This window comes from Lissotriton helveticus, chromosome 1_1 (assembly GCF_964261635.1).
Source record: "Lissotriton helveticus chromosome 1_1, aLisHel1.1, whole genome shotgun sequence".
NCBI lineage: Eukaryota > Metazoa > Chordata > Amphibia > Caudata > Salamandridae > Lissotriton > Lissotriton helveticus.
Genome location: NC_136057.1, coordinates 1,878,195,455 through 1,878,219,542, shown reverse-complemented (window position 1 = coordinate 1,878,219,542; position 24,088 = coordinate 1,878,195,455). Strand labels below are relative to the sequence as shown.

At 44.5% G+C, this 24,088-nt stretch overlaps 1 protein-coding gene across 1 annotated transcript in view; it reads left to right on the top strand.

Annotated features, from left to right (window-relative positions):
* The window catches only part of LOC144775382 (histo-blood group ABO system transferase 2-like), a 35,221-nt gene extending 11,538 nt beyond the window's left edge, over positions 1-23,683 (top strand). The window contains exons 4-5 of the mRNA XM_078659226.1: positions 16,491-16,625; positions 22,794-23,683. Of these exons, the coding sequence (XP_078515352.1) occupies positions 16,491-16,625; positions 22,794-23,478 (820 nt within the window). The 3' untranslated portion in view covers positions 23,479-23,683. The remainder of the gene's footprint in view (positions 1-16,490; positions 16,626-22,793) is intronic.
* Positions 23,684-24,088: the final 405 nt, after the last annotated feature.

The window sequence follows — 24,088 nt, the reverse complement described above, 5'->3', positions numbered from 1 at the left end:
GGGAGATGACGATAGGCTCACTGGAGGAGAGGCCTCTCCTGAAGGGCACTTAGAGTGAGATCTGGAGCGACTCTGTGGTGCCTGGTGTCTTGACGGAGACACCTGCCTTGAAGAAGACCTCCTCTTCTTAGAAGGTGGGCTCGAGCATACCGGAGAACGTCCCTTTGACTTTGAACACCTCTCCAACGCCAATGCCGCTTCTTTTCTCTGCGTCGGCTTTGGAGATCTCTGCTTCGACGTCAGCCGGTGACGAAGTTGTCAATCTCTATGTCGTTCTCACAGGTGTCTTTTGCCTTGACGTTGAGGTATGCTGGGTCAACTTCTGCCTCGACACTGAATGTGTTGTCTGAGGTCTCGACGTTGAAGGCTGGTGAACTGTCCTTGGCGGAGACCTGTGACTCGACGTCTAACGACGTTGAGACGCCGATGGAGCAACCTGCTTCGACGTTGAACGCCGGTGATGAGGCGTCAACAGAGCTCTTTCTTTCGACGTCGATCGTCGGTGCGATGACGTAGCCCTGTGCCTCGACGTCGAACGCCAGTATGTCGACGTCGATCGCCGGTGCGTCAACGGAGTGCTGTGCCTCGACGTCGATCGCTGGTGCGACGACGGAGCGCCGTGCCTTGATGTTGATCGCTGTGGCGACGACGGAGTTATCTGCCTCGACTTCGTATGCCCACCTGGCGACAACGGAGACCTGCCTCTCGCCATTGAACGCCGCCTGGTTGACATCAACGGAGGGACCTGAATTCTCGACGTCGAAGTCTTCGCCATTGAAGGAAGATGCGCCGTCTTCGATGCTGTTTTCGTCGTCGCAGGCAGCCTCAACGCCGATCCCGGAGCCGACGGAGAACAGGTCGGGACTTCTCTCGACGTTCTCCTCTTCTGCTGCTTTTTAGGAGACCTACCTCTTTCAGAGAGGCCATAAATACGAATTCTTTCACTGTCTTTGAGGGTTTTCCTTGGCAAGTTCTTGCAGTGATGACAGCTGTCTGAAGAATGTGTCTCAGGGAGACAGAGGATACACACAGGGTGTGTATCAGTCCTGGCCTTCTTCTTGCCACAGGAAGGGCAAGGATCAAAAAGGGAAGGCATTTTGACAAAAATAAACCTTTTTTGACTATCAAGATATTTTTGACAGAAAGTCAAAAAAGTAGGAGCTGAAAAACCAAGGTCCTGACTGAAGGAGCTGGAAAGAACAACTGACCTAACTGTCACCCCTGAGGCATGATGGAAAGCCAGGGGTGATGGCTGCCTGAAAGGCACGGTGCCAGTTTTTCTGTTGAAAATGCTTTCATTTTCTATGCTATTGCTTTACAATGCAGCCTGTAGGCTAACAATGTCTAGTTTATTTGCAGTTTTCATGATATATGAGTGTTTTGATCATTAAAATACAGAGTTCAAGTGCTACTAATGTGTTTTTAATATGCTTGCATATACAGTCTCTATATGGGTAATTAAATTGTTTAGCCGCCTTTTTGGGGCTGCATTGTTGTGAGAAAAAATGATTTATGTGCATACATATATGTGGAGCTTGAAATATGTGATTTTCATATATAATTTTTATATTATTTCTGGGGTCCCCGCACATGGGCGGGAATATTCATTGCTTATGACTATTGATGAGGATTCCCTGGAAGAGAATCTGACTTATTAACTTTGTGCAACAGTGCTACTTTGGTCCTTCCTGGCCAATATAGTTGTACTTAGGACATTCCAAGTCAAAATAGGGGTCTGCCATTTGAAGTACACTATTGAATTGCTTGAGACAAAACCACTAATGGTTGAAGGAAAGGCCTCTGTGACTTTGGATCTTGCTTATAGGTGTCTCACCAGAAAGCAAAATTGTGTTCCCTTGGCCTCAAGAATTGGTAGCAACCCAGAACAAAGCACAGAAAGTAAATAACAATAGGTAGGCCGGTTGGACCAGTATTGTTCTTTTATGTCACAAAACCATCCACGTCCAGCTGATAATGTACTAAGGTTTATTCTATTCCTTTGAAAAAGCATCAAAATTCATCTCACCAGGGCCTTCAGTCTCCTCCATCTAGACCATTGGACAATTGCTCGCACAAGAGTATTGAAGAACCGGGTTTTAGAACCCAGCGGCGCCAGGGGCACGCCCAAAGTCTTCGGGTTCACCTGTCTTAGAATACAGAGACACGGGATACTTCTTGGTGGCGTCAAAGATCAAATTTATTGGCTGCAGCCAGTAACTGAAGTCCTAGAAATCATCACGGTATGAGTTCTCAGGAGACTGCTCAATTTTACAAAGCAAGTCATCCCTTTTTATGCCAACAATCACATTCCAGACAAATACCTAACATTTACAAACTGTCCAATCACATGTATTCACACCAAAGGTATCGCATGACGGTAAACCCACTTTTCAGTTGCCCAGCCCATGATCAATCATCGGTCAAACCCAACATTCTTCTTAAGACAGGTCGAACGAACCCATAATAAAAAAGGGCACAACCCAATCGTAAATAGACCATAAAGAAAGGAGCAGAAACAGGTGAGAGTAGGATAAGGCATATTTGTGTGCAGTAAAAGTTTATGATGTCCTGTGCACTGATCTTTAATCTTGATCAGCTAAAGGGCAGGAACTGGTTTTACAAGGTCAGCTTCAGGCACCAGGGTCAGTTCACTCAGGTCAAACAGGAGTCAGCACAAACTCGAGCTAAGGTGTACATGTCCTTAAAAAGACTAGTTCAGCCACAGTCATCGGCCTATGTGAGGGCAACCACAAAATGGCTGCCAAACACAAAATGGAACCCAAGGGTTCAGAACGAAATCCCTAAATACGTAGTGAATCCATCGGTCTAACATGATGGAAACACTCATACTTGCCGCACTAACTAGTTACGGTTCGCTAATATCAAATTCGTAACGAAATCATGACCTTTATGAAACGGGTTCAGAATTCACGGAACCTCAGTATCATGACCCAGCAGCTCCAGAGGATCCAGAATCAAAACAGCAAGAGCATGCATGAATTTTAGAAAATCAGACATACACCGCACCAGTCCTGAAAGAGTTTCATTAGCCTCCAGTAGAACAAAGGTTCAAGTTCAAGGTTCCATGTATCAGGCTTGTGCGACATGCTGTTTTTAAACGTGACCCCCATAACCCAAAACAGAACTAACACCCTTTCAACTATGCACTCTGAAGGCTGGCAGGAACATGATGTACACTGGAGTGCTTCATGACCTAATTCGAGGAATGTCGCACTATATACATTATACTAAATGAGTAGTTACTTAATTTATCATTAAAAAAGTACTTTGAGCATTGAAAGGGGTAGGAAAGCTCTATATAAATGCCATGTGGAAGAAGACCAAGGATACCTACTCTTTCCTTCCTTTCGATAATCTTTATTTCGGCAATCTGCCATAAAAGATACAGTAAAATTGATACAAAAAACAATCATACTTTCAACTCCTTAGTAAACCATGAAAGTGCACAATCCGTCGGATGTTCGGGAAAGCAGTACAAAATCAGTGCTTAATGCTAAAATACTACTAATACACATACAGTCTATCATAATACAAAAATGAGCTAAAACACATTAGACAATATGAGATAAAACTTGGCTCTTGCATACAGTGTCATAATTATCAGAATGAATGGCACAAGGACGGGCAAAAAATTAGGGTGTCCTAGAGATTAGGCGAAGTCTCTTATGCCAAACTGCCTCTAAAAACTTCGCCATTACAAACACAGTTACTTTGGTCAAGTCAGTTTTAAGGATTCGGAAAGCCTCAGAGCATCTGCGAAACCCTAAATTCTTGCATAAGGGAGATACCCAAGATCTTCTGGCAGCAGAGTATGCTGGACAAAAGAAGACTAGATGGAGTTCGTCTTCCAGCCTGCAAGTGCAGCCCGGGCAATTCTCCGGGTTTGACTGTTTCCATTTACTCGTGAGTGCTCCTAACGGAAGAGTACTATAGCGCCATTGGAGGAATAGCTTCCGGGCCAGATTTGGGAAAATGTCATCCAAAACTGGCTCGAACTTATAGGAATCCTTTACCACAAGAAATTTATCTACCAGTGAGTCTGGGCGTGTACCCTGAATATGGGATGCCAGATTGCATGCATAATACGTAGCCACAAGATGTTTACGGGGCATGCCCTGGCAGGCGACTAAAGGATCATTCAACAGGGACAGGAGGCCCAACCGGTCAAATTCAGATTTAATGTATTTGAACCATGGGATGTTCTCTACATCCGGTAGAGCAAGAATTCCCTGCAGTTCCTGCCTGTAGTTGGCTAGCTCGGGGGTTGTCCATAGTCTTCTCCAGAAGGTTAAAGGTTTCACACCCACCACTTGGTCCAAGGGTTTTAGGCCCAGATCCAGCCTTAGTGGCAGGAGTGGAGTGCTTGTCGGTAGCTTTAATAACTGCCTGAGAAATTTGTTTTCTAAGGTGACAAGATCTTTTTTACAAGCATACCCCCAGAGTTCACTACCATGGAGAATCGCTCCTCTGGCCTGGAGTCTATAAATCTCCAGGGGAGGGGCTAGCGGCCTGATGGATGATCTGTTGGAGTTTACTAGCCTAATAATACCCCCAGATAGTTGCGCCAATCTAAGATGTGACTTGGCCTGATGATCGCCCCAATCAAATTTGTCATTGATAGTCACGTCCAAATACTCAAAAGTGTAGACTCTTTCTAGTTGGTTAGCACCTATAAACGGATTGGGGCGTGACTTTTTGGGGGGGTTAAAAATCATATACTTAGTTTTTGAGGCATTTATTTCGAGCCCATGCTCTCGGCAAAATGCCTCAAACCCTTCCAAAATTCGTTGAATCCCCATAGGGGATTTTGAAAGCAGTAAGGTGTCATCCGCGAACATGATCACGGGCACCCTAGTGCCACCAAGCCGCGGTGCATCTGTGTTGTTAATGGTATTTAAAAAGTTGATTACCCCATTCACAAAGAGGCAAAACAGAGTCGGCGCTAGGACACAGCCCTGCCTTACCCCTCTGCCAACGGGGAATCTATTAGAGAGACGGCCCAACCTCCCACACCTTACCTGTGCAAAGTTTTGGGTGTGTAGATGGATAATAACATCTAAAAGAGGGTGGGGGAGCCCGAGTTTGGCCAGTACCGTCCATAATTTGGTCCGCGGAACAAGATCGAATGCCGCTCTGAGGTCGACGAAGACGGTATATAGCGTGCCCCCCTCCACCCTCACAGTCTTCCAAAAAATAAGGGCCAACCTAAAAAGTTGATCCGTAGTTGAAACCTTGCTCCTAAAACCCGCCTGGAATGTACTCAACACTGAGTGATCAGTCATCCAATCCTGAAGGCGGTCAAGAATCAGCCTCGCAAAAAGTTTCTGCGAAACATCAATCAGGCTGATTGGCCTGTAGTTGGCTGGGAGCAGAGGAGAGCCCTTCTTGAAGATTGGGACAATCTCTGCTCCCAGCCAAGTACTGGGGACCGCCATTCCTGCAAGAATTGCATTAAAAACAATTAGCAAGTATGGAGCCCAGATCATGGGTTGGTGTTTAAATAAATCACCCGGAATTTTGTCTAATCCGGGAGCTTTCCCTGATGGCTGTTTTGCTATTACAGCAATAACCTCACCCAAAGAGAACTGCAGAGGGTCAGGTTCTTCCACATTTAAGGGACAGACATTTGGACTACCCGGCAGCGAAGAATGTTCCAGTGGTACGCAGGCATGCTGCTTCGGCGGACCCGGGGCCGCCTCTTCATAGAGGCAACGAAAATGGTCCTCCCAGGCTGCAGCCGCAATATTGGCCTCAACTGCTTGAGTCGGCTCTGATGAGCCTGTTTTCACAATTTGCCAAAATTTGCGGGTGTCTTTTGTCTGGAGGGTAATCAACATGTTTTCCCAATTTGTGTGGTCCCAAGCCACCTTCGCGTTATGAATGGCTTGCTTTAGGTCAGCCCTCCTTAACCTGATTGTCCCAGGGTCCCTAGAATGCTTCAGCACCGCAATCAATTTGCCCTTTGCCTCCCTACAGGCTGAATTGTACCATGACTGCCTTTGTGCCCTGCGGGGCCCTTTCCCCACCACTGGGTTCAGGAGATCCGCAAGGGTTCCCACCAGATCCTTATGAAGATTGCCCAATTTCCGGAAAAGATCTTCGGAATGGGGATGATTTATAATAGTCTTCATAGATTCTAATGTAGGGAGTATCCTCTCGTAGAGCTCCGAGATATGGGCAGGATTGTCTAAGAGTTTGGTCCAACGAACTCTACGCCTATCATTTGTTAGGATTAGGTTGTCCCTAGATATCGGTTGATCCGACTGGTCAATCGTGAGTTCAGATGGCAGAGCCAGGGAGAGAATCAAAGCATTATGGTCACTCTCACTTCTTGGTTCCACATCGAAGGTCAAAACCCTGCTCCAGTCCACGGTCCGGACCAAGATGTAATCCAAATATGACTCATGGCCGACCCTATTAAAGGTCGGTTTCGAAGGAATATCCTTCCCACATCTACCATTACAGGCTATCAAGGAATTACTACGGGTAAATGCCAAAATTTGTGTCGCTAAGGGCGACCATGATTTTGGTGGGGGACCCACCAATTGAGGAATTCCCCACTGATCATCCTCTTCCCCAAGAGCTCCCTCCAGTGTCAGGGTAAGCGGCTCAAACTGACAGTTGAAGTCACACCCCACCACGATCATAGCACCCTTTGGGAGATGTGGGAAGAATGCAGAGAGCTCCTCGACGGTGGGAGATGATTTTGTAAGTCCTACCGGTCTAGAATAGACATTAATCAGTGCAAGTTTTATATGATTGGGCCATTCCAGTAGTACGCACTGGACATCCAAGGAGTTAGTCCTGAGGGCCCTAGCCTTGCAGCCCAAATGGGACGCCACCCAAATACAGAGCCCCCCAGAGGGCCGTCCTCTCCCCTCCCATTTAGCTGGGATGGTAAAGCCCACATATCCCAAGCGCCATTTATCCTCACGTGCCCATGTCTCCTGGAACATGCAAACCTCTTGGGTGTCGATAAAGGACACCCAATCAGGGGTATCTAGTTTACTCTGTAGTCCCGCTACGTTCCAGGAGAGAATAGACAAACTTGAGGTGCACCCGCTTAAAACCGGGACATGATCAGATGGGGGAGACACAGTAATGGATATCAGGTCATGCGATGGATTGTTGGGGTAAGTACTCCCGCCTGGCACACCAGTAGACAGTGGATTTATTTGGGCACCTGTATACTGATCATGCTGTAAACTTCAATCGCAGGAGTCCAAGCCCGAAAAGACATCAAACCTATTAGTGATCTCCAGGGGTGTGAACGGTCTCAAGTGATCCATTCTGCCGGTAGGGTCACTCTTTTGGCGAACTGGTATTGTGTTCCACCCAAACGGGTCAGCAGCATGGTGAAAATGTGGGATTTGAGGCAGGTAGCCAGGATTAAAGGACAGTTGGGGTGCACTGTGGATAGGTAGCTGTCCACCAGTATAAGTATGAGGGAACAACGGAGATCTCGGATAAAAATAGGTCAAGGGGCGTGGAGTGATGGAATTACTGCCCCCACCCTGGGACCAATTTAGAATGTAGTTGACTGCTCGGGGGTCCCTAAAATTTATAACAACAAGATCACCATCAATGTCCTTAACCCTACTACCCAACCATGAGAGTCTTCTTACATGCACAATCTCCCCATTGATGTTATGCGTGAGTGGTCGATACTGGGCTAGCCAGTGCATGATTTTATTTTTGAGCTGGAAGTACCCCTCCCTCTTATTATCGGGTAGGTTGGGCACTCCCGTCAAAACAACCACATATGGGGCAGCTTCCGGAGGCAGTTCTGTTTGTTGGACTCTCTGGGGCGGTCTTGTAGATCTAAAAGGAGCCCTTGTATTCTGATGCAGATTCCCAACAGGGACTTTTAAGAGACCAGCCTGAGTTGAGTTAGATGCCATAGGAGCTGGAGTAGAGACCAGATTGGTAATGGATGCCTTTTGATGTATGAGGTTCGTAGTACGACTGATTTGGGAGGCGCCTTTAGAGGTGCTAGGGTTGCAAGAGGTCACCTCAAGTGATGGTGTAGGAGCACCACCTGGCAATCCCTTTGTGGCCAGAGCTTCAAGCACCTCGAGCTTTTTCTCGACCCTCCTCAGCCTCTCTATAATCGGTAGAATAAACGACCTGATAAGATGTTCCATACTGTCCAGGGAGGCAGTGTTAGAGTCAGGAATTAAGGAAGGATTAGGAGGAATGTCATTTGAGCCATTTACGCTTGGTTGTTGCACTTGTACCAATAATTGTGGGGAAACCGGTTTGGGAGCGTCGACGTTAATTGCCACTAAAGCCGGGTCAGACCTAGTGGTTAGCTTAGAAGTCTTTCCAAAGTCGGAGTGGCTGATCTTTGGTTTTAACATATCCCCCCCCTTCCGTCTTCTCTTTGCAGGTGGTGGACGATGGATGGTTACCTGCACATGTTTCCTTGATTTAGTTTGAACATGTTTGACCTGAACTGGAGTCCTGGTGGATAAGACTGCATCAGGGAGTGGGGGACTGGGGGGAATAGTAAGGATTGCTGACTCAGCTGCCTGGCCCGGAGGTATTGGCGTGCAGTCTCTCAACAGGAGTGGAAAACTTTCTAAAGTTAGGGGGTCTTCAATAGTCGGAGTACAGCTGATGGTAAGGATTGAAGTCTCCAGGGAAAAGTCGGCAGAGGCCTTATTCTTCACACTTTCGACAGAGCGACGACGCTCTGCCCTGCGCTCTGCCAGACTTTTTTCCCTGTCAGTGTCAGTCCCAGGTTTGGTAAAATAATTATCAAGGGGACCATTGATGATGCTCCCTACCTTATCAGCAGAGGTGTGAGCCGAAGTCTCAGCCATGGGGGATTCCGGAAACAAGACTGAACACAGATTAAAGGGAGAGGGCCCTGCCCGGCCTCACTCGGTCTCTGAGGGCCTCAGAGGGCCCGCCCTTTGCCCGGGCTTCGCCCCGAGCGTCGTCCCGCACGCGTCCCGCTAGCGCGGGGATAGGCTAATTAAGTACAAGTGAGCGATGGGCGTGGCGTTCAGGGAGAGCGGCCCAGGTGCCTCAGGGCAGGTCAGTGGCGAGGACTCATGGGGAACGTAGTCCAAGCACCGACGCGCTCGCAGCCCTTAATGTCCAACGCCCGCTGTTGTCTTTAAAGGATTCCTTTCCCCAGTATCCAGGAGGGGCAGGCACCGCGAAGCGGGACCCGCGGAGCGGGTCCGGCAAGAGGTAGCGTTCAAAGGAGGAACAGCGCTCAGAATGTCGGTAGCGCTTCTGCAACTGACTCCCAGCAGGTAAGCACAGAAACAAGGAAGTAACCCCTACTCTTTCCTCTTTGCTGCGGTTGGTTTCCCCCGTCCTCCCCCATTCCTTTCCTTCTCCCGTGCCCTGCTGTTCTTCCTGGCCTGGTGGTCAATTCTTTAAATGTCCAATGCAGCCTTTTTTAGCTCCTGACTGCACTGAAAGAACTTCCCTTGTGCTTCTGGTGACATTGAGGCCATTTAAAAAAGCAGAACTTTTGTTTAGATTAACTGTTTTATGTTGTTAAAACCAGATAGAAGCCCATTCCTGAGAGCTGCAGCTTGATCTGTCTTTGCTTATGTATGAAACAACTTGTCTTTGTGCCTCTGCTGACCTCAAAGGCCATTTAAAAGGTGGGAGTAGGCAGTATCTCATGCTGCGGTGCGCTAGCTGAAACAATAGAAGAATCATTTCACCACATTGTCTCAGTTTTACCCTGAAATGTCATTCCTTACTAAAAATAAATGCGGAAGCTGCCTGGGAGGTAATTTAGAAGGGCAGACGCATGTACACTCATTTAAAAGTAGAAAGAAGGAGGCCTTTGGGATCTATGAAAAAGCATTGGGCTCATGTGGAGATGTGAAGACATTAGGCTACCATAGAGCAGGCTGATTTGCTCTTGTGAATTTGCAAACATTTCATCACTGGACGTATATTGATGCACTCTATATTCCGCTGTGTGTCCAAAAGCGATTTCACTGATCTCGGACACTTTTCCTCTTATTACTTTCCTTCAGCATTTTTCCACGTACCTTTGTAGGTCGAGCCTAGACAGCGCATGCACTGTCTGGAAGACATGCTGTACTCATTTTGCCCAGATGTGGGACCCGGGCGGGCTCACTGTGCCACTTGATTCAAGCTATCCTGGCTGAAGAGGGGTGAAACCCCGAAACCGGTCCTAGGATGCTTGTTTCCGGTCCAGGAAGGACTTGGCTTAGCAGTTCGGGCTGGACTGTTCCCATGAGGCACAGGGTCAAGACTGATTTGCATATGGCCAGGTCTAAACTGGGGTGGCAAGGTGAGCAAAAGAATGATGGATTTAACCCAGATCTCTTGACTGGGGGTGAATATTTTGATTTGTTCTGCATTACGTCCCTCAATTGTGTGTCTTTTGTATTTATTTTGTGGGCATTCATTCCACCGCTCGCTGCTCAATTGTGTTTTTCCCTTCTATGTCCCAGCTTCTCCGGGTTTACTCCTCGCCTTGAGCATTGGCCTGTTACGGGTATCCTTCCTATGTAGGCTGTTTCTCTTTGTGTTTGCGCACCTTTTTTTTGGGCAGTCTGCTGCGCCCACTTCAAGGACGCTCTGCTGTGCTCCGCTTCACCTTTCGGCTTGGGGTTGCTTCAGGAGGCTTTCTTTATTTATGCACGCCATGAGTGGTGGGCTTGCGGATTGGTGCTGCTCAAGAGGGGCTTTTGAGTTTGAACACACGCCACATGTGCAGTTATGGTGGAGCTTCAACTGTTCTCTTAACAACAAAATGTTGTCATTGGAGCTACACCACGCCTTGCTGGGCCAGCACAGTGAGGGCAGACCCCAACTCAACTACTGAGTCAGACTCTGTCAGAACACTCCGGGCCGCCATTTTGGAGACCTTTGGCACCTTGCCACCTCGAACTGCGCATGTGTAAGAGCATAGTATCCGGGTGCAGCAGCCATGTTAGGGTCGGCCACAGTATCGATTTGTGTGGCAGAAAAGGACAAAGGCTGCACTACCGATTATATGGACAATTGAACTCGAAGACCCTTAACATGGCTGCTGTACATAGATGATGAAACACCCACCAGCACAATCATGTGTGTTTTGAGTACGAGGAGGGATAGGGCAGTCATTCTTGTTGGGGCATCAAGCAAGCTGGATATAATGCCCAAGTCGGTCTCTCGCTGCATGTTCTGTGCAGCCGCTTGCTGGACACTAATGAGTGATCTACTGGGTGAGAGGGCTTGCTCCCCCGCTGTGAGCGCAGGATCTTCCCAGTGCCAGCCTGTAACCAGAGGCAGCTGCAGGGCTAGGTTCGCCTTCATTTCAGCTCTCCTCCCTTCTTCAACATCCCCTTTGCCTTCACCCACTCACCAGCCTCCTCTGTCCCACTTTCCTCTCTTCCTGTACTGCGAGCAGAACATCCTGCTCCTGTTCTTTTCCTTGTTCTTAAACCTTCTGGCTGCTACAAAGACTACAGTTCGCCAAGAAAACTTCAATAAAGGTTCTGCACTTGGTTCATAATGCTGCAAATCACTTCCCAAATAGTGAAGTCTTTCGCCCTATCTGCTTGGCCACTTCATGGTGTTTTGGTATACTTACTATAAAGAAAGTAAAGCACGCTTTATTTTCTCTACAATGGAGAGAACAAAATGCAGGAGGCGGGATAGCTTCAAAGAAATGCAGATTACATATACCGTAAAGCCTTTTAATGATAAAACTATCTCTTCGCAGGAAGTAAAGCATTCTGAGAAATTCATTTTCTCATAGATTCGGCATGATGTTTCCAGTCGAGTGTCTCTCACATGTACTGCAAGAGAGTGCTGCACAGGCAAAGCTACCCACACAGTTCCACGCCACACAATTCACCTCCAGACATTTTCAATCTACGCCACATAATTAAACACCAAACCACATAATTCAACTAAACAACACAATTACACAACACACCACATACTTCCAATCCTCACCACAAAACTCCACACCTATTCCATTGTGAATTCTTGTTTGTTTTTGCTGCTCTTCTGTGTTAACCTTGGAAGAGTAGCTTCATTACTTGGTTTTTATGGATGAACCGCGAGCCTGGCTGAAGACTGGCTTCTGTGGTCCACTTAATTTTTTACATGGGTTGTGCCCCATCCCACTGTGCCCTGCTACTTATTTTCTTTTCCTTTATGAGGTGCTCCCTTGCTTCTGCTTCTTTGCACTGCCGCCCCCTGACATTTTGCTGCCTGCTACGACTGCAGCATGTTACTAGTTGGTGCAATGCAGGCAGTGGAATGTCCAAAAAGTTGGTTTGATGCGGCAAGAAGGCCGCATACCATTCTTGTGCTGTCAGGGCAGCAGCCTACCAGGTGCTTCGTCTCTCACCCTTGCATGTGCAGCAGGCAAATCTAGCTTGGACTCAGCTAGGACTCGACTTCTGATCTTTTTCCCCCTTTGGGACCATGAGAAGATCTTTGGGCTCAAACTCCTACTCAAAATGTTGGCTTCTTCAGCCTAGTAGGTGTAGGTGAAATCTGGACTATTTAAATATTGTCTTTTTTCTGCTTAGGTCGCCAGCCTTTATTCTTCTTCCACTTCTTTCCACATACATTAGCTTAATTTGTTTAGCAGTAAGCGGTGACCATGCCATTAAAAAGAGGCGCATGGCTACTACTCATGTTACTAACTCCTATTCCTGCCTCTTCCGCATCATTTTACCCAGTTTGAGAAGATCTCTGCCTTCCTTAAGTTGCAATATGGAGTAATTGCCATCCGATTACACCTCCTTTTTTTTGGTGCACACACATACAGCACCAGTCGAGAGAATATGTCCCCCTTTTAGACTGAACTGTGCATTTATTTTAGGTAAAAGCATGGAATTTGATAGAAGTGTTGGTTATACCCAAATTGTAATGTTAAGCATTGTAGGCCCTGTCCCCAAGCACTACAAACTGCAATATTGGAAAATGGCCATCAAAATACTTTTTTTCACTCATAACTCCTGAACGTAACAATGGATTTCTGCTTGGAAAAATTTGTTCAGCAGTGAATTCTGTACGAAAAAAAGTAAGAATAAGATTTTTACAGGTCAATAATTATTAATAATAATACTGAACAAAATTGATATTTCACACAACCAGCATATTATCTTACTATGTTACAGAGTTAAATGACAGACGCAGAGTTATTGTGAAAACTTAATTCAAATATCAAAGACCACTCTCCCCGCAGAGAATTTAAGGGACCTTTATTTTTATTTTTGTATTTTTATTTTTTACCGACCTTAAATATGATTGCAATCGTCTTGTGTATCACCAGTATCCCTATGTTACCTATACCCCGGCTCATCGGCATCCCTTTGTACAGTTCTGTATATTTCTGCACCCGAACGTTGTTTGTACTCCTCTGTATATCTTGTAAAGCGCTCTGATACCCTCACGGCTCAAGTTTGCACTCTATAAAACATAAAAATAAAAATAAATAAATAAATAAAGACATTTCTTATTGTTTGTGAGGTATGAAAGTAAATTAGGGTTTGCAGATATTTCACAAAACAAAAACAATCTTAATTGTGTAAAATCGAGTATCTTACAAATGTAGTTTCTGTCTCTGGGAAATTGTATTTTGTATAAAGTAGTACTATTGATTATTTTTTCTAAACTTTGTACTAATGAGAGTTTTTTTTGTATAACATTTAAAAAAGTATCTTCATGAATTTAAAAATCATGTCACTCACAACCACCACTTAAACAAAGAGCACTGTTTTACATAACGAAGCCTATATACTTTTACACTTACACATAATCAAAACTCGCCTGCAATTACAATCCTTCAGCACTGGTACCTTTGATAGATCCACATGTGTTTCTCTGTCCTTCTTTGGTATAGTGCACACCTGTGCTCTGGAAATCTGAAGATGCTCCCATTGGCAGGGAGTTTGTCTGCCCACCGAACTAGCCAGACAAAAGTCATAAACAATAGGGTAGTCAATGAGGACTAGTGTTTAAGTAAACGTTTAACTTTATAATGTTTAATATCAGTGGCGGCTCCTCCACTAAGGCAGAGAAGTGTCGCCAGACCGCTCTCCGAGCAGTGAAAAAAGGGAAAAAATGATAAGAACGTAACGTTATTAGCATTTTTTTTCTTACTGCAGTGGCTCTGTTGTGTTCTGGGGGCAGGTCTGGGGCCATGACCTCAGAGCATTGCAGGGGGCAGAGGGGTGATACTCCAAGTGTACATGACATTTTGACCGGCCCTCTCGGGCCTCCCAAAACAGTCATGTGCACTTGCCATGTTATCCATCCAGGCTGCATTACGCCTGGGTGGAGAGCATGCCCCAGGATCCCAAGCTTGGTCTGAGAGCCAAACTACGGCACCCAGACCAAATACAACGCTGCATTGCAGCGTTGTGATTGTTTAAGGGAGCTTGGGAGCCCAGTTGCTTCCTGACAAGAAGAAGACAAGAAGATGAAGAGGATCGGAGGAGAGTCGGCGGCAACACCGTCCATAGCCAGGTAAGTGTTTTTTTAATTTTATCTTTTTCATTTCCTCGACCTACCTCCCCACCCGCCCTGCCCTACCACCCAAGTCTGGTAGCAACCGCTACTGTTTAATATAAAGAGGATTACCAGCCTGATGACTGGGAGTGTTTCAATAGCATATACATCTATTGAACAAACAAATCCGGTAAAACTATATTTACAGGTAAAAGTAATATTTTCTTCATCTTGACATGAATTATTATATAATATTTAATTAGCAATAAGGTGTTTTAACCCATAAAATACTAGTCCTGACAAGATGATATGTAGAATGAGGGTTCAGAAGCAACATACGGGATACAGAAAAATACTTACATGAGAATAAGTGTTTTAAATGTATCCATTTCAATCTTTTTTTAATATCTAGTAACTGATTATTGCATACAGTAAATGTACTTTCTCTCTTGGCAAGATGATACCGTAATAGAATGTTGTAATGTGCCTGGCTGTAAACACAAACTCAGAATGCTATAAGTTCTCATTGACTTGATGAGTTGACTTTCCACGCCCAGTTCTTTTGAACCTTACTCTCACAAGAGCCACCAAAAACACATTCATGCTTCAAATACATGTACCACTGCTGTTCAATGCAAACATCAGTCTCAAATTCAGTAGTACAAATACACACATATCTATACAACACATATAAGAAAACAAGCATATAAGGTGTAATAACTTGTTGATATAACTTTAATAACAAAAGTAAAAATTTTCAGTTCAAGAATAGGTTTATTGAAAAGATTAATATGAACATAAAAACAATACTTCGTACAAGAAGTCATTTGTTAATGCATAAAGCAGTCATTTGTTAATGCATAAATACAAGAAAGCGTAATAAAGAATGATAATGGTATACAATACCCGTTGAAATAGTAAAAAGATAATATATAAGATGATGTGAATACAGTCAAAGATTCACAAGAATCATTAATAAAAGTACATGTCAAAAATCCACAATTTAAAAGATGTTATAGGAAATGATAAATTAAGCATATTTATATACAAACAATAGGAGGTCAAGGAGGCTTGGTAACTTCTAGTAGTGAGGGAGCAGTTGAAGAAGTTTCTTCATGGTATCATCTAGAAATTTTGTGAGGGGGCGCCAGAGGTGTAATAGTTTTGTAGCAAGAGAGATAGGATGATCGAGTGCTGTATCAAGGCAATGGTTGTGACATACAGCATACCACCAAGCTAATTAAGACAATTTAGAGGAGTCTTTCCAATTTTTCCATATCTGCTGAAAAACAAAAGTACAATTTTAAAAACACACACATTCTTAACTTGTTCTTATTACTTAGGTAACAAAGATTTATGAAAGTCCTGGTATTCTGTTCAGAAGACCTCTCTAGGCCCCATTGCTATGTCTGTTGGTAACACGATATCTTTCTTCCCACTGCTCAGAGATCTCAAGTCTTACTCATTATGAGTGACACACATTTGGAGATGAGGTGCGCTGTCTCTCACAGGCAGAAGGCTAAATATTGGTCAGCGGAGCTTGGGAGCCAAAGTGCTTAAGAAGTGCTAGAACCTGAATCCTTTATGCACCTCTGTACATAGTTTTGCTTTGTGCAGTTTAGCTTGTGAGATCGGTGGAAGCTTCAGGAAGCCGTTCCACAAGGGGAGCTCTCCTCCAGACCCCTTCAGCTACACACGTGGTGCAGAGTAGATTTTGAGAGCTTTGCAGTCTTTAGGTAGCTATTTCACTACAACATGGGCTCTCCTTCAGACCACTTCGGGTACACGAGGAGCCATTGTGTACCACTCAGTGTGCAGGTCTACTTTTGTAAGCGAGGAGCCTGCCTTGCTGTGGGTTTAATGTTATTTAGTTGATTTAGAGTTATTATTTAAATTATTTTCCTGATGTTACTTCTGTGTTGTCACTAATGTAGAAGATTGTGTTCTATCACTTCCAGTGATGTCATCAAATATGTTAATGAGTTCTATCTTCTAAATATTTTCTTTGGCAGGATGAGAAGGAACCTCCCACTTCTCACCCCATGGCTGGCTCCCATTGTCTGGGAGGGGACCTTTGACACCCGTCTCTTGAATTCCCAGTTTCCGTCAGACATGCGCATTGGCTTGACCATCTTTGCTGTGAAGAAGTAGGTGTTATACTATATTATGCCCATGTGTGTGTGATTTATTACCTTCTGTGTTTTCTTTCCTGGTCCCTGATTATTGATGGGATATCTGGGACAATATCTCTGTGTAGAAGAGCAAATTGTGTTCTTTCCGCGTAGACCGGAGTTAAAAATACGTAGCTTTAAGGGGAAAGCAAAAGAAAAAGGAACAAAAGGGAGGCTAGCTCTTCTCTATGGAGACAGCGGTAAAAAGAGGCATGAGACTGGAAAACAAAGGAAATTCTTCCGCAGGACAACAACAGCATGAGAAAATAATATTACCACCCCTCACAAATATTATTTTTGCAGAGTGCAGAACTGCACCCTGTAAAACCAACTCCTTTTGACTTAGCTATTAACGTGGTTGTAATCCCAGGCCCAGTTTTACCAAGTACATTTTGTATCACCAACCCATTAACAGCCCAATACGAGTTTGAAGCAGGAATAGGGAATAACATACTTCTTCCGCAATTACAGGCTCTGCAATGGACGTTTTCCCCAACTTCCAAACCCTTTCCTGCTCACGGTTTCCACCTGCTAAACGTTAGTGGGAATGCAGGTGTTTTTTTCATTAAAACTTGTAATTATGAAAGGTGATAATTCAATAGAAAACCTGCATAATTACCACTTGTCCCAATTTGAAATGAGGCCTGAGTGTGTTAGCTCCACCTACATTGCCCTACCATTTTGAATTTGGCATTGTAGAGAGCAGATAAATGAGAGTTCAGACTTATTTTATACCAGGGCCTCTCAGCTGACTTGCCCCATGAAAATAATTCCTTTCAGCATCCAATGGAATGAAATGGTGTAGAATATTTTTTATTAGAAATCAGTTTTTTACAGAACCTGTCTCAGACTACTGTTTACAGTAAAATATTATTAGAAGAGAAAACTCAACCTCACAAAACATGGGTATCAATGAAAGCGTAACTAACTAAACAGGATTTGCCTTGACTGTTTGCAGAACCAGAAAACATTCCATTCTTTCCTCAGGAAGTTTGTCCACAGCAATGGCCCCTCCACCACCTGAAAGCTCAGTTTTAACCTTTAGGAACTGGATTCATAGATGGCTTCAGTCCAGGGGCCAGAGGCCCATAGGAATGAATAGAAATTGGGCCAAGAGGCCCATAGGAATGAATAGGAATTGCTCCCGCAATTTGCAAGTCACCAAGAGGCACTCGCAAATTGCGGGCGCAATTTCAAGAGTGCCAGGATTCCAAATGGACACCCTGTTGCACCCCTGAAATGTGCATGTGTGCGCATGTGGCGCACATACATGCCCTAAGGGCATGAATGTGTGCCACATGACACTTAAAAAAAAGAAAAAATGTGCTTTTTTAAAGGAAATTGCTAATTAGCGATTCCTTAAGGCTTAAGTGCACTTTCTTTTGTGCTACTTACATTGCATTTAAGGAATTGCAATTTCCGATTCCTTAAATGCAAGAGCAAAATAAGTAATCCCAATTTTGCGATTCCTTATTTTGCTAGTAGGTTTCATCTTACCTACATTGCTCGCTGCCAAATAGCGATCACAAACGCTGAAATTCTGTGAATTTCAGCGTTAGCGATCGCTATTTGGCCACCTACATCTGGCCCCAAGTCTCTAATTTCAGAAGATGTTGAAAGACTTCCCAAGGAAGACCCGAACAATTCGAACTTCCAGAACTATCCTTTGACCTGACCATAGCTCACTAGGAGGATGTTCTTCTGTGTGTGCGAGGCAAGGTAGTTAGGACCTTATTACAACTTTGGCGGTCTTGACTGTCCCCCCCCCGCAGTCCCAGGAAAACCACCAAGGCCATGGTGAGTCTGCCCACCGGATTACGACATTAATCCAGGGCAAGCGGGTGGTGCTGCGGTGGTCTCACGGCGGTAATACTATAGCCCCCGCGAGGGAGCCTGCAGCACATTCCTGCATGGTGTGGCGTACACTATGTCATGCATGCCACACCGGGCAGGAACAAGAGAGCAATACCAGGAGGGCGGCTTTCCATGTTACTTGGGCTGAGTCGTCTAGGGTAGCCTCTAGAGATGAAGCTTGGCCAAAAGAGGAAAAGATGGCTCCTCTTAGAGTAGCAAAGCTGGAAAGGAGATGTAAGGTGGAACCTCTGAGGTGAATGTGCTAGCAACACACAGATGGGATATGGTTACAGAATGTATGTAACTATGCTAGGATAGGTCATATGAAGTACCATAGGTAGAAACTGTTCTTGGTGGAATCTGGATGAAGGGTGTGTTTGTATTTTATTTCGACCCAAAATCAGAAATATGCTCTGCAGAATTTGTCTCCATACATTATTGTATTGACCCACATGTTGCTTTGGTTCACAGGTATGTAATGTTTCGCCAACTCTTCTGGCATTCTGCTGAGAAATATTTCATGGTGGGGCGCAAGGTACACTATTTGTCTAGCACTACTAAAATCTGAACATCCATATTACAAACACACTCATTCATAAGAGCTAAAGTGATTCCATTTCATCGTATTAAAAAAAAAGATGATTAGCTCTCAAGTTAAGGAAAAAATCATTCAAATTGTGTTCATTTCCGATTTAAAAATAAGGTTGTGTTACTTTAATCTCTGCCCTCACCTTAACTACTGTTGACTTTATCCTCTGTGATATTGATCAGCGTCATTAAAACTGTGTTGTATCATTGCCCTTCTAATCATTTCTTCAGACCTATTAGTTGTAATGCTAACATCTCACTAGTAATAGAGATTCTTAACTTTTGTTTTGAAAAGTCAAAATTATTCGAAAAAATAATAAGTTATTGTAAGACATTGGTGTATTAGTTAATAGAGGTGAGTACCCACCTCAAATAATAACCACTATACTTGACAGGCTGAACCAAATAAATCTGAACTCAACCTCCTACGGCACAGAGTGGACAAGCTTAACTTAGTAAAGTGTAAAGTATTTATGCAGTGCTAAAACAGCAAAAAAGTAGAAATGCAAAAAAATAAAAATCTCAAAAACAATTACAATAATTGAGTACCAGTAACCAAATTAGAAACAAAAAAACGAAGAACCAGAAATATGATTTTTAAAAAAAAGTTTTAAGCAGAAATAGGGCAAAGAAGCAGAAAGTGCCAATGATAGTCAATGGTTGCGGTAGAGCAGGTCCTAGGCGCATTTTGATGCTGACCGCGATAGATCGCAGATCCGAAATACTAACCAGGTTTGTCCTGGTCAAGTTTTTACCTTCTGACTTTAGTCCTTTAAGTCTCAAACCACTACAGGATTGCACTTCTAGAGCCCCAGGACCTCAGGACAGACACTAAGAGACTCACAGGGTGGCAAACAGAGTCCAGTCCAGGTCTGGTTGCCATTGGTCAGCTGGGCCATTGCTGTAAAAGGCCTGTTGTAGCTGGTTGCGTCTCTGTGGATTTAACAGGAGGTCAGCCTTATGACCCTTCAAGGCCACTTCTTTGTCCTTGGTACAAGAGGGAGAGCAGGTGCAGTCTTCTAGGCTCTTCTCGGGTCTCAGACAACAGGTTTAGTCCTCTTCTGATTTTCCACAGATCCAGGAATGTTCTGAAACGTGTGCATGGAGGTGCCACATTTATGCTTGGCCCAAGCTATTGGATGGGAATGACTCCTGGAGGCACCCTAACCAATGGGATATAGGTTCCTGGAGCTAACCCTACCCATTTCGGACATTTTCAAGATAGCACCTCAAAAGAATCCCTAGAAACTCTTCGTAGTAAGCACACCAATTACAAATGCCACATCCTTAAACCAAAGCAGAATTTTTTGGAAGAGAAATCACGATGGCTAGAAACAAACCCAAAGAACTATATGACATTGTCAGGAAATGTACCTCCCCTCAGCTTCTGCTCAATCTTCCTAGCAAAAATGAAACTTGTGACAATCTCTCCAACATCTTCTCCAACTAGAATGGCAAAATTGAGCTATATATCCCAAAAGCTGCGCTCTTGCTTTCTTCTAAAGGACTGCACTGCAAATCTAAAGAATCTGTAACTTCGAACTGCTTACCAAACCTGCACTAGCAATCACAATCTCAGCCATCAAACCATTGTTTCATTTTGCTGATGTCATCCCGGCCAAACCCATCAAAAACATTGCTGCACCTCTAATCGCTTTTCTCACTCTAATAATCAACCCCTCCCTAAGCAAAGTTTTAGTGCCTAACGGCCTTGAAGCGGGCCAGATCACCCCACTTCCTAAGGAACCAGATATGAACCCCACTGGACTTCGCTCTATCTACAATCTCCATTTCCTAGCCAAACTACTGGAAAGCAGAATGCCTCACCAGCTTAACAACTACATTGTGGACAACAAGCTCTTTGATGATCTTCAATGGGGCTTCAGAACCAGCTGCTGCACTGATACTACTATGCAAAAAAAAATCGAAGACTCTCTTTGCATTATAAACAATGGAGACTCCTGTTTTCTAGTTCTATTAGATTTATCCTCAACATTTGACACAGTCAATCATGCTTCCCTTCTAAGAATCCTAGAAGATGGAACGGGTATCAAATGTACTGTGCTGAACTGGTTTGAATCCTACCTATCCAATCACTCACAACAGGTCAATATCTCAAAATCTCTCTTCAATCCCCTGCCTCTGCAACAAGGAGTACCACAAGGTTCATCCGATCTCCAATATTATTCAGTCTTTATATGGAACCCCTCCCCTCCCTCCTGTAGAATGCAACTATCTCTTTTCATCTGTATGTTGATGACACCCAACTATATCTAAGTTTCTTCTCGCACAGATTTTACTTACCTGTCAAAAACTCTTGCAGACCTCCAATCATGGCTGTCACTCCATCACCTCAAACTCAATCCAAGGAAGACAGTATTCCTTCTGTTTTCTCCACTGCACTGTAAAAATGTCTGTACCCTTGTCTGCTCTGCCCTTCGACCAGGCACTGGCTTGCTTTGCGCACTGATGCCTCGATGACGCTGCTCGTCATGGAGCAGGCTTTTAAATTCTCTTTGTAGGTGGGCATGAGCGGAGCTTAGAATGGTGTAGCCAGTCAACGGATGTGGCGTGGCGTAAGGGAGCCCTCTACTCTAGTTCAGCAAGGTGTCCTGTAGGCTCCACGTTTCTCACCACACAACAGTTCAAAGTGACACAGTGCAAGGTAAAAAAAAGAAGCACTACTGTTGAGACAGAAAATAAGGAGGATGATAAAGTGATTTGCCCAGAATCACAAAGTTTCCTCAATTGTGCAAGTAGGGTCAAAATGCCAGGTCTCGTAGATCCACAGTTAACAACGTAATCACGGTAGCTGACCTCTCCACACACTGTACTAGACCTCTCCTCGCACATTGAGCCACAATAAACAATATTTTCATGTAGGTAGTAAAAAGCAATAGTAAATATATTTCAAAATGCCACTTAAAAAAACAGGCCGTTCAAGAAGTAGGATGTTAGAATAAAGAGCTCTAGTTAGTTCACGTCCTTCGGATGTACCATGGTGGTGGTATCCAGTGAACCTGCCAAAAGATGCTAAAAGTGGCATCCTGCACTTAAATACATTTACCAGTTCCCTGTTAGTTTGCAAGAATCTTTAGTTGGGCTCCCTTGCTGCTGCTCATTGTTGATGTTCTCCTGCTCTGTTACACAGCACTTGGGTCCTGCATACAAGTGTTACCTGGGTTAGCTCGTCAGGCTAACCATCAGAGGCCTGGCCAGCCCTCTCCTGAATAACCTATATGCCATACTGGCATCACCATGGTACACATGCCCCTCCATTGTTACTGTTTTTAAACAATCTGAATTGATGTTTAAGCAGCATATTGTAAACATTAGCAATCAGCTTCTAAAAGACAGCTTTCCATGTTACTTGGGCTGAGTCGTCTAGGGTAGCCACTAGAGATTAAACTTGGCCAAAAGAGAAAAAGATGGCCCCTCTTAGAGTAGCCAAGCTGGAAAGGAGATGTAAGGTAGAACCTCTGAGGTGAATGTGCTGCAACATACAGATGGGATATGGTTACAGAATGTATGTAACTATGCTAGGATAGGTCTTATGAAGTACCAGAGGTAGAAACTGTTCTTGGTGGAATCTGAATGAAGGGTGTGTTTGTATTTTATTTCGACACAAAGTCAGAAATATGCTCTGCAGAATTTGTCTCAATTTCATTATTGTATTGATCCACATGTTGCTTTGGTTCACAGGTATGTAATGTTTCTCCAACTGTTCCTGCACTCTGCTGAGAAATATTTCATGGTGGGGCGCAAGGTACACTATTACATCTTCACTGACCAGCCGGATAAGGTCCCCGCCACGTCACTTGCTCCAGGGCGCTTTGTCGACATCCTGCAGATCTCTGCCCACAGTACTTGGCAGGAGATCTCTATGCGGCGAATGGAGGCCTTGAGCAACATGGCCAAACAACGCTTCTACGGGGAGGTACAATACCTGGTATGCATGGACGTGGACATGGTCTTCGGTGATAGCGTAGGAGTGGAGATTCTGGGAGAGCTTGTTGCCACACTGCACCCAGGCTACTTCAGACTTCCGCGATCGCGCTTCCCATATGAGCAGAGGCCCAAATCAAAGGCCTACGTCAGTCCATCAGAAGGGGATTTCTACTACATGGGAGCATTCTTTGCTGGTACTGTAGTGCAGATCTACAAGTTGACTGATACCTGTCACCGTGCCATCATGGAGGACAAATCACAAGGGATTGAAGCGGTATGGCATGAAGAAAGCCACCTGAACCGGTACCTGATTCGACATAAGCCAACCAAAGTGCTCTCACCAGAGTACATGTGGGACATGAATCTGCCTCATGGAGACCTGCTGGAAAAGAAACGTTTTATTGCAGTGCCAAAGAACCATGACTGGATACGGCACTAGTGGTGCAGAGATGGCATCACATGGGCAATGGAGCAGTAAACAGGAAGGTGGAATAGTTACACCACCTTGACTGAAGCCTTGGAGGTCTATTGGATGCTTAGAAGTTGTGGATTATATACACATTCAGATCTCTCATTTCCTTGGGACATTTCCATGCAAATAAAAAATGTTGCGTAGAGTGAATGCAGTCTTTCATCAAACTGTGTGCCATATGTTTGTAAAGTAATTGTGACTTTTGTTTCTACAGTCTCACACACATTGTGGTTTGTTAATGGGAATGAAGAAATACACAATAAAATGAATCCTTTTTATTTGGCCATTTAATGTCTGTGCAATTGGGATAGAGGCAAATTATGATTTATCCTAATAGTTGAATTCCTTTTCAGGTACAGGAGGCGTTTGAGATAAATGTTATCACACAATGGGGGTTGCAGTGCTGTATAACAGTCCAGTAGAGGGGAAGCGAGGGGAAAGTGTAGCATGTTAAGGTGGATGTAGTGGGGTGTCACAATGCAGTGGAATCTCTACTTGAGCAATTAACGGAGGAAATTGATTAGAGGTGGGCGTAATTCCGTATGACGTAATCATGCAGAATTACCCAAAATTCCAT